General features: G+C 35.5%; 1 protein-coding gene across 1 annotated transcript; it reads left to right on the top strand.

Moving 5' to 3' along the window:
- The first annotated feature begins 1,934 nt into the window (after window positions 1-1,934).
- Window positions 1,935-4,238, top strand: LOC107785894 (uncharacterized). Its single transcript, XM_016607288.2, has 3 exons — window positions 1,935-2,155; window positions 2,430-2,500; window positions 3,396-4,238. The coding sequence occupies exons 1-3, from the start codon at window positions 2,081-2,083 to the stop codon at window positions 4,141-4,143; spliced, it is 894 nt and encodes a 297-aa protein (XP_016462774.1). The 5' UTR covers window positions 1,935-2,080; the 3' UTR covers window positions 4,144-4,238.
- The last annotated feature ends 7,247 nt before the right edge of the window (window positions 4,239-11,485 follow it).

Consider the following 11,485-nt stretch of genomic DNA (forward strand, 5'->3'; position numbering starts at 1 on the left):
TCTCACATTCATTGAACATTTTTATGTGAAGGTTATGTAATTCTTAATCAATTTATGATTTTATTTGTTAAAAATTAGAAGAAGTTTCAATGTTGATATACTAGGGTCATGACGCACGAGAATCACTGGTCATTGCTAAATCAACGACAACGAAAAAGAATAGCAAATATCAAAGACTGATTAGTAGGATCCTATATCGAGAAGGTGATTGTGGAGAACTACAATGCTCATTCAGTAAATTCGAACAAGCAATTTCACACTCATTTGCCCATAAGTCATGACTGAAATGCCCATATTGAGTTTTCTTCAAAAATTACTAACGGCGCAATTCCTGATTAATTCGTTGTAAAATATTGTTTGGCTATGTTGTATAATGCTATTGAGATCAAAAATCTAATTTAGATCTAATTATGAATGCACAAATTTGTTTAAATTGATTTATTTGAATACTTTCTTGAAGTGGCACCCAACACTTGGTTGTTTCTGTTTTTTTAGTACCTTTTTCACTTTTTTTTTTTTGTCTACTTCCTTTCTTTCCTCTTTTATAGCAATGTTATATCAAGGGGAATAGTCATGAAGAAGAGATGGCGTGGCACCTTCTAGATATAAAAATATATTATCACTTTGGAAAAAAAATTTAGTTGTTTTTTCTCCTCGTTAAAGTTCAGTAATCTCTAAATATAATAATTAATTTTTATCTATCTTCATATATATAATTTTGGTATTTGAAGAGATCGATTATAGGGCACATCTTTAGACTAGAAAACATATGCATCTTTTCTCATTTTTATTTTTTTTTCCTCATCAATAAAGCTCGATACTCTGTAAATTTATCACATATAATTATTTCTATTACAATTGTCAAAATATTAGTTAGGAATGACATTTAAACGGAACAAAATGCAGGAAAATTACGTTATAATTTTTTTAATATTCAAAAGTATCAAAATCCAATTATGAATTAATTAATAAATATTAAAGAAATATTACAATAGTGAACTATTATTATGAACACCATTTCATTTCATGATAAGGAAGGGAATTTGGCGGGAGGATGTAGGTAAGCCCCAAAGTCTCTAAATACAATTACTAATAAATATTAATAATGAATACTATTTAAATAGTGAAGGAAGGCTAGGGGGTTTCATTACCTTTTTTCCCTCAATATAATGTTTTGGAACAAATTCTCTCACCAATGTATCCTTACTGCATAGATCTATGCTTGGTTAAAATTGCTAAACCTCCAAAGTAGCAATTTGGTTGTCATTCCAAAAGTGTGGGTTACCTTTTCGACCGTTTTTTATAATTTACGTTAAATAAACTTCAAATGCTAAAACTTATTTAAGCAGTGTATCAACAACTTTTAACAGAGGCGTTTGAAGAGATTACAATCGCATCGAGTTGATCAAGCTGTCTTCAATGATAAAATATTATATTTGTGGTAATAAACTTATAGAATTAATATTCATATGCTTTTAAATAAAACTTTTATTTATTCTATCTCAATTAATTAAATTCTCAAAACATCATTCGTAAATTTATTATAACTGTGCGAAGCGCGGACCAATTCACTAGTTATATAGTATTAGATAAGAGTAGTTATAAAAGTACAATTAAATTCTTTTAACATTTATGTAAGTATTTTCAAGTCCGTACATTAACTTTTCTAAAATCTTTCTGTACCTCTTGTCAAATATCAAAAGTTTCTTAAAAAGAAATTGACAGGGTAATTAAAACTTTATTAAAAAAAAATAGAATGCCAATCTCAATATTACAGAAAATCATAAAAAAAGCTGGCAAACTGGCTTTGAACCTTTGTCTTTTACCACTACCCTACTTCATTATTATTTCTATCCCTTTTTCTTAACGTTCCTATTTTTCAAATAGCGTTGGAGGCAACATATTTAAATCCTCCATTACCAAAGAAAGCCACATTCTCCCCTACCCCTCCCACCTCACCCCACCCCACCAACCAACAAACTTTCATATAAACACACTGCAAATATACAAGACAAAATCTTCCTCCATTTTCTCTGCAGGGGTTTTGGGAAAATTAAGAAAGCAGAGATCTAAAAAAGAAATGGGATGTTTTCTTGGCTGTTTTGGTTTTACGACCAAGAAACAAAAGCGTATAAAACCTTGTAATAAGTTCCAAGTAAGTTATACCACTGTTTGTTAAATTAATTTTGTGTCAATTTTGACTTCTGTTTGTTTCATATGACACGTTTTTCAAGTTTAATTTAAATGGTTATAGGTCTGATGAATTAGTTAGAAATGAAGGTTTATACTAGTGTTGATTTTGATACTATGCAAAATTTAGTTTTTTTGTTGATTTATATGAGTTGGATGAAGCCAAATCCTTTCATATGAATTGATTCCCTTGTGTTATTTGAATTCCAATGTTTGCTTTCTTTGAATTTTGTTTATAGGTGCATCAAAAGTATGTACAACTAAACTCTGACAAGGCAAATGCTGCAGATTCTGTAAATTCTGAACTCAGGTCAGTCAGTAACACATGAATTTTCATTTTTTCCGTACAATTTTGATAGTGGTGGTGTTCGGATCAGGAGATCACAAGTTAGAGCCGTAAAAATAGCCTCTTGTAGAAATATAGGGTAAGATTGCGTACAATAGACCCTTGTGGTCCGGCCCTTCCCGGACCCTGCGTATAGCGGGAGAAGGGGAGCCTTGGCCTCATATGACCAAGAGGTCACGGGTTCGAGCCGTGGAAACAGCCTCTTGCAGAAATGCAGGATAAGGCTGCGTACAATGGACCCTTGTGGTTCGGCCCTTCTCTGGACCTTGCGCATAGCGGGAGCTTAGGCACCGGGCTGCCCTTTTTTTTTTTTTGTGGTGTCCGAATCACCTTGAGCCGAAGGTCTATCGGAAACAGTTTTTCTACCTTCACAAGATAGGAGTAAAATATGCGTACACATTACCCTCCCCAGACCCCACTTGTGGACTGAGTTTGTTGTTGTTGTCGTTGTTGTGGTGATTTCCGGATCAGTTTATGTAACTTGACTATTTCACCAAATACTTGCTATCTTCCAATAGCGCAAATACTTAATAATTCTGGCCACCAAAGCTTAGACAAATGAGATTTAACCACCTAGTTTTTTTTTGTTTGTATCTTTTGGAATTTGAACTTTAATCTCTTATAATTTTCACTCATTTCACCGACTTCTAGGCCACTTCATGTTAAGGTAGTTCGAGAATTTTATTTGTTTTTTCTTGATCTTCCATAATTTTGGCCGACTTCATCGATGTCAATTAGGTAATTTGTGAATTTTATTTGGTTTTCGTATATCTCCCATAATTTTCACCGATTTCGTTGACTGCTAGGCCACTTTCATGTTCTTAGGTAGTTTTGTGAATTTTATTTGGTTTTCATGCAGGGATAAGCCTAAAGAATCATCAAAACCTAAGGTAAAAAAGAAAGTGAGCTTCAATTTGAATGTCAAGGCATATGAGCGAATCCAAGATGATGACAACAATACAACATATTTCTCAGATGAAGAGGAGAAGACACAATGTGAATACAATGAACAAGAAACCGCAAAATCAAGTATGTCTATGTACCCTTCAAGTTATCGATACTATAACTGCAACGACGAGGAAGAAGACGAGATAACACTTGAGGAAAGTGATATCGATGATCTTGATGAAGAAGACTATGGCATTAGCGATGATGATGATGATGACAATGAAGATGGTGACGACGAGACAGAAGACAAGTTTGAAAATGATAAAAGGCTGAACAAAGATGAAACAAATGAAGTAGGTAAAGATCATAGGAATTTGTATGGAAATTCTGTGCTACTTCCAGTTGAAAATCTCACTCAATGGAAAGCAGTTAAAGCTAAAGGAGCACAGCAAGTGAAGCATCAGAAGGAAAACATTAACAAATCTGATGGAAAACAAGAAATACCTTTGCTTAAAAAGCCAGTAATCAATTGTGCAGACCTAAACCCCAAAGAAAACTCTAAGCCTAAGACTCGGGGGCATGAAATTCCAGTTGATGCGAGTCTCTCAAACTGGCTGGTTTCACAAGGAGCAGCATCGGTAAATCGCTCGGCTGTGTATTATATTGAAGATAGAGCTAAAGATCATCAAGTTGTGATTGATGAATTCAATACCATATAAACAAAGAAAGTGCAGAGAATGGCCTAAATACATTTGGATTGATGTTTGTGTAAAGTATTGTTTGTCTTTATGTTTGGACAGTAGTACATGATTTGTGAGTGCAGTTGTGTTGTATTCTTTTCTAGATAAATTTGGGGGACATAAAATTCCATTTGTGGAGCCTTGTATTTGGTTGAGAACATATGTATGTTGTAATTCAATACTCTTTACAAAACAAAGTAGCAGACAAATGAAGAAAGTTGTTTGTTACAAAACCAAATCTTGTTATGAATCCAGCTATATGCTAGATCACCATCATCAGATGTAAGCTTCAGTACTCATATACATTACATTTTGAGCAAAAGAAGACAAGAAAAACCCGAAGGTTCTGTATGATACATACAACAGAGGAAGTCATTCTCTCTATCTGATTGTGTACAAAGGAAAGTGTCGGTTCATTTGGCTCGAGGTGCCAGATAACTTGAACCAAAATTAGAGACAGTTGACTCTCTTTAACAAACTGCTGTTATTGAAGGCTATATAAGATGTGAATCAAGGAGATTCAACGCGTTGATTCACCCTGTATTAAGTCAAAGGACAACTGGTTTGGTAGTGCATTCACTGAGAACTACATTATTCTACAAATGCAAGAATCTGATTCATCGTCATCTGAGTCACTGACATCACTGCAAAACAAACAAAAATTTATACATTAGAGCAATCCAAACAAGCTATAGTTTAGTCATCTACTAAAAACATTGCATATAATTCCAAATTTCAGAACTAATCCATTACACATTCCACAGCTGCGGGGTAAAAGTAAACACATGTTGTCTTTTTAATGAACTAAATAGAGAAAAAAACAAACATTCACAAACTATATCGAGCAGTGTCCTGTAACTGCAAGTGCCAGATTGCCAACAATGACAAAACATAAACAGAACAAGAATTCAATATCTACACTTGTTCTGGATGTAAACCATTAAAGTCAAATTTATTATGAAAGTGAGATTCTTTCTAGTTTAGTGTTTTTTTTTTGGATAATCATTGTCTCATCTTAATCCGAGTGTTGGGCAATATACATCTTTATGATGTATCATATGACACCACAGAAACTAGTTCAGTAGGACCTTTATAATCTCACAATAATTATGAAATTGGTAATGACTCAGAGCATGGAAGTCCAAGGACAATTGTTAATTTATACTATAAGCATAGGTACTCAACTATATAACTATCACCATTTGGAAGGAAAGCTATCACTAGATTACAAATGGAATGTCTCCCTCATCCCAGTATAATCATATTGTTTTAAAGTGGAACTTCTACCCTTTCTGAACCGGAAGGGGCAGAAATTTCATTTTAGAACAATATGCTTATACTGGGATGAGGTAGAGATTCCATTTGAAATTCTACCCTTTATTATATAGAGCCAAATAGTCACGTGAGAATCACTTTTCGTCAATTAGCTTTTGCCCTTTTCCATATAAAATTTAAACATCAAATTACGAGGATTATGTGTTTCCATTATGGATGGTAATGGGGCAAGGTGGGGAAGGGCAGTGCTTAGGCAGACAGGCAGGACCTATGATATAACCACTTTAACCTACAACGACAAAAACGGCAGGGAGCCTCAGGTGTCTCGATGCCTCCGATATAACCACTTCTAATCTACGACGACAGAAAGATGTAATGGGTTTCTGTAGTTTTGTGTTCTGCCTGGTTAATATTAGTTAGTTTATGAAATGTCTGTATTCTTCATTGTTGGATTTAGTGTATTTTCTTGAAGCTTTGGAAAAAGAGATATTGTTCAGGGTTGGGGTTGAGTATTCAGGATTTATTTTTTTTGATTTCTCACCCGGTATCCGGTACCCACATTGGGGCCCGACTAATCCGGATTCGCGCCGGGAAATCCCACATTTGGGTGGGGGGGGCCACATTGGGGGTAAAACGCTCCCTAACAAAGGCGACTCCATACCTAGGGCTCGAACTCGAGACCTCTGGTTAAGGATGAAGGAGTACTTACCACTCCACCACAACCCTTGTTGGTTAGTATTCAGGATTATTCTACTGGGACTTCTAAATCTTTATTACGTGAGCTTTGTTTTTTGCAGGCAGGACCTTTGATATAATAGAAGTTAATTTATAACTAAGTTTACTGCTTATGATGCTTTTAGATAATTTAATTGGTAGTATAGGGACAGCTTTCGCCTGAGGAAAGGGCTTTGACACTTCAACCTTGTAGTGAATATCAATGACTAGTTTGCTAAGATGCATAATTTTAAACATATTAGATGGGGATTTGGCCGGATGTTGAAGCCTCTACGATGTGATTTCCCAGATGATTGGTTTTCTTCGAAAGGAGCGAAAGAAAAAGGAAAAACTAGTTAGCATATTTCGTTTTTAGGTAACCTCCAGATTGGGAATGTTATGGTTTTACATTGTAAATATTCTGGGAAAATAGTGGAGAATTTTTACAGGGATATTTTAATCCTATATGGTTGTTGCTAGCTATCATACTCATGGTTTTGTAGGAAATTATTTGCATTGCCATGTATATTTATTTTTTATTATATCAGTATGCATAAGATTAAAGCCATTATCTTCATGTGCATCTAGTTGTTAGAGTTAACAAGATTACTATAATTAAGAGGACAAAATATGAAAAAGAAAAAGAAGCAAACTGAAATGAAAAAGTTTTAAAAAGAAAAATAAGTAAGAGGGGTGGGGGTGGGCTGGGTGTAAATAGGGGATTATGTTAAACATGTAAGCAAAGGCGGGGTCAAAACTGTGGTGGAAGAAAGAATCATCAGCCCCATTTATCATCCCCAGTCAACATAAGTTTACTCTTAATAGATGTGCAAAGTCAGACAAGAAAATTTCAGAAAACTAGCAACTTTAATAGAAAGCACAAGTGAAAAAGTGTCAATTAGAACCCACGAAGCAAGCTATCTTAATTCATTTTTTCTATCAGTAACAAGCTACCTTAATTATAAACCAGGCTTCAACCAAACTCTGGTATCTCTTATCTCATTTCTCCAGATCAAAGGAAACTGCGGTTATTTTTCCTCACACTCAAGATGACCACAGTAAGGGGTCGTTTGGTAGGGTGTATAACAATAATGCTGAATAAGGTGTATTAGTAATGCATGTGTTAGTAATGCAAGTATTAGTTATGCAGAGATTATTTTTTATACACTGTTTGGTGTGGTGTATTAAAAACTAAAATGCATTGCATAATTTTTAAAAAAATTAGTTGTTTACAAAAATGTCATTTATATTCTTTAGTTTTAAGGGACTTTAACGATAATTTTATCTTTAATTATGCTAATGCATGCATTAATAGTCTTTAGTATTATTAATAATATGGTTTTCTATGCATTAGCTATACATAGGATAATACCAAATAGGAGGTGTAACTAATACTTGTATGAGTTATACATAGGTTGAAAAGTGTACTAAACAAGGTATTACTAATACACAAAGCTAATGCATGCATTATTTTCTCTAATGCACTCTACCAAACGACCTATAAGCGATAGCAGTGCTGTTAAAGAAGAGAGAAGCATTGCTCCCACTGTGTTAAAACGCCTTACAATCTGTTTGGTTCCCTCGAGTGAAGTATCTATCATTTGCTTAGAGAAATGGAAGTGATTTACTTTCTCCTCTGTCCAAAAGGGTGGAAAAAGCTAACATGGAGGAACTTCCCATATACTGACACACACACAAAAAAAAAAAAAAAAAAAAAAAAGAGAAAATAAGTTTATGACTCCTCTTTCACTCTGTAAATCTTTCTACCCTTCCTTTTCATAGCTCAATCCTCCTAGAGGAAGTATTGGACCTCCTAGTTCATATGTCAAATTAAATCTGGAGGCATTGGTACTGAAGATCAGAAAGAGTCCAACTATAGTCACCTTACTAATAATACAACACCTTCAAAATCAATCAAAATATCATGTTGGTTGCTGAAATTTTGTCAACACATATGCTCTACTGGAGTCCTGTGTGACAAGAAAGTGCCACAGAAACTTAAAGGCAAGTTCTATAGAGCGGTGGTTAGACCAGCATGATGTATGGGACGGAATGTTGGGCAGCCAAGAATTCCCATACCCAGAAGATGAAAGTGGCAGAAACGAGGATGTTGAGATGGATGTGCGGGCACACTAGGTTGGATAAGATTAGGAATAAAGATTTTCGGGAGAAGGTGGGAGCTATGTTGCGGGGACTCTCCAAAATGTAGCCGCACCCGTGTCGGGTCCTTCAAAAATGCACTACTTTTGGAGGATCCGACATGTATCCTACCACATTTTCGAAAAGTCCGAGCAACATAGGATGGGAGTGGCTCCCATGGACGACGAGATGCGGGAAGCGAGGCTTCAATGGTTCGGGCATGTGCGGAGAAGAAGCATAAATGCCCCGATTAGGAGGTGTGAGGGGTTATCATTTGCATGTATGAGGAGAGGTAGAGGGCAGCCTAAGAAGTATTGGGGTGAGGTGATCAGGCAGGACATGTCGCTACTTCAGATCTCCGAGGACATAGCTCTGGATAGGAAGGTGTGGAGGTCGAGCATTAGGGTTGTAGGTTAGGAGGGAGTCGGGCGTTTTTCTACGTTGTTTCCGGGAGCGGTACTAGGCTGATAATGTTTCGCCTTGGGTTGTTAGTGGTTTATGTAGCTTCCACACTATTTTCTATGGCATTAGTATTGGTTACTGTTATTGCTTTTACATTTATTTTCTGTTTATGCTGATATTATTTTATTTTTCTGGCTTCTATTGTTGTCACTAATCTATTGTCTATTGTTTATTTCTTTCTTCTTGAGCCGAGGGTCTTTCGGAAACAGCCTCTCTACCCTTCCGGGGTGGGTAAGGTCTGCGTATACTTTACCCTCCCCGACCCCACTTGTCTGATTTTTACTGGGTTGTTGTTGTTGTTGTACACATATACTTTGCTGCTCAATTTTATTGTGATGACGTACAAAAGCAAACTGTAGAGACACACAGTTCCAAGTAGATGGCTCTATGCAATAGTATTGTCGATAAGTCATAACATTAGAAAAGGCTTCACCTCTCCTAAGTTGTTAATCCTACTTCTCTTCTCGAGAAGCACACATATTTCTTAGACCAAGATTTTTTAAAGTCTACACTAGTACTTGCTTCTGCAAGGGTCTTTAGATGTTTGAGAAACCTATAATGAATAGAATAGATGAGCAAGTTAAAACTAAACGAGTACTGACAGCTCATTAAATGCCTATATTGCTCAAATTGGAGTGCTCCTAAGTAGGGGGAGTTGCCACTAATACACTTTACTATGAAATTATTAAATATAATTGTTAGGTTGAGCATATAATTGTTACGTTGCCCAATGCTAACAGTGAAGCTTGTAGGTTTTGACAAGATCATGCCAGTAATGGAGCCAGGATTAGAACATGCACCATTAAAGCCTAGCAGTTTATCAGCTATTAGTTTAGGAAATCTAATTATCACATGCCTTTCATTTTTTGGACGACGGTGGTGTCATTGCCAGTTTGGCACACCTCGACTAATCCACCAAGTAGCTTGCAACTGTCCACAATCACAGGTTCTGGGTAAACATGCCCACCAAAGTTGGAGCATATGAGTTCAGGTTAAGTGTCCTAGCTGGAATTCGAACATGGAATCTCCAGGTTGTTACTACTGTGCCTCAACTACTCTGTCATCCCCTTGGGAACTAATAATAACAGGCTATATTTTGCTGCTTATATTCATATATGCCAAGCACAATAGCATCACCGATAGGCAGTCTACAGCTGCAACTCACTCACTCAATCTGCTTATCATCAAACAGATACGCAGACACAGGCTACATATAAGTCACTTAGTACCGTGTTTCAAATTTGACATTTGACATAAACGAAATACCACACTTAAGTTAATTTCTTTTTATTTTTTGATAAGTCAAAAAATCTACCAGACTAAGCCACTATACCATCTTTTTTGTAAAGATTTAAGTACTAGTATACCATAAATAGTTCTACTGAAGTTTATTCATTTGCCACATTTATTCTAGTGATCGACTGTGTAAAATAAAGGGCAGCCCGGGGCACTAAGCTCCCGCTATGTGCCGGGTTCGGGGAAAGGCCGGACCACAAGCGTCTATTGTACAACCTAACACTGCATTTCTGCAATAGGCTGTTTCGCGGCTCGAACCAGTGACCTCCAGTCACGCCAAGACTCCCTTGTGATCGACTGTGTAAAATATGGAACTTATAGGATGCATCTCCTTGATGAACAACCAATACAATTCACATATAATCAGAGGAAACTTAAACTTCGAAACAAATCTTATGGACCAAAACTTCTATATTATTAACTAGTATAAGTTAGCAGCTAGAAGCCAAATAATAGCTGAATGAGGAGAATTGGATCAAAAAAAATTTACCTTGGCTGAAATTCCAAAACCTCAGTAAGTTTATTCCCATTTGTATCATTCCACTGCACTTTCCTCTTTGGTTTGCCTTTATTTTTTGACAGCCCGCCTTTTTTACAAGGCAACAACAATGCTTTAGACTCATCATCCTCATCTTTAGAAGCTTCCACACTATCTACATACTTATTTTTCTCCCCTTTAAATTCTTTATTTTTTGTATCCATTGCCAAAAATACACAATAAAAGAAAGCTCTTTTCCTGCTAAATTTATTTAAAGAACCCCCAAAATTAGATAATTCCAATGCAGAACCAATAATCCCATTGCAAAGCTCAAATCTTTGCAAGAAAATTTCAAGATTTAATGCATTATCTTCACGACCCACAAAAATTTAGCTCTTAAATAACAATAAAACATGGAAATTGCAGATTCTTGATCTTCAAATTCTCATAAAAACCATATGGGTATGCATTAAAAAACTCAGCTTTTTAAAGAACAAATAAAGGGTCAAACAATTGAAGCTCCAAGAATTCTCTTTTTCCCCCTCTCTCAATGTGAAGGCAAATGGATCATAAAACCCTTGAATTTGTATGATTAGATTGGAAAAAGAGAGAGAAATAGAAAGGGAGACAGGACTGTGTGTGTGTGTGTGAGAGAGAGAGAGAAGTGTGCGTTTACTTTTGTTATTATTTGTGGAAGCTCAAAATAATACTCTCTATTTCAATAATAACAATTTTTTTATTTTCCTCAGATATTTGAATATAAAATCTTTAAATTTTTCGAATATATTTAAAACTACTTAAAATACTACAGATCATAATAATTTAGAATATTTAAAGTCATATAAAAAATTACGGTTCTAGAACAACTCATTGGACTCGTTTCCTATCTCAACTATTTGTTCACAAAACATGATTGAATTAATATGGTAATCTTAAAATATGTTCTAAATGAATTCT

This window comes from Nicotiana tabacum, chromosome 7 (genome assembly GCF_000715075.1).
Source record: "Nicotiana tabacum cultivar K326 chromosome 7, ASM71507v2, whole genome shotgun sequence".
Classification (NCBI taxonomy): domain Eukaryota; kingdom Viridiplantae; phylum Streptophyta; class Magnoliopsida; order Solanales; family Solanaceae; genus Nicotiana; species Nicotiana tabacum.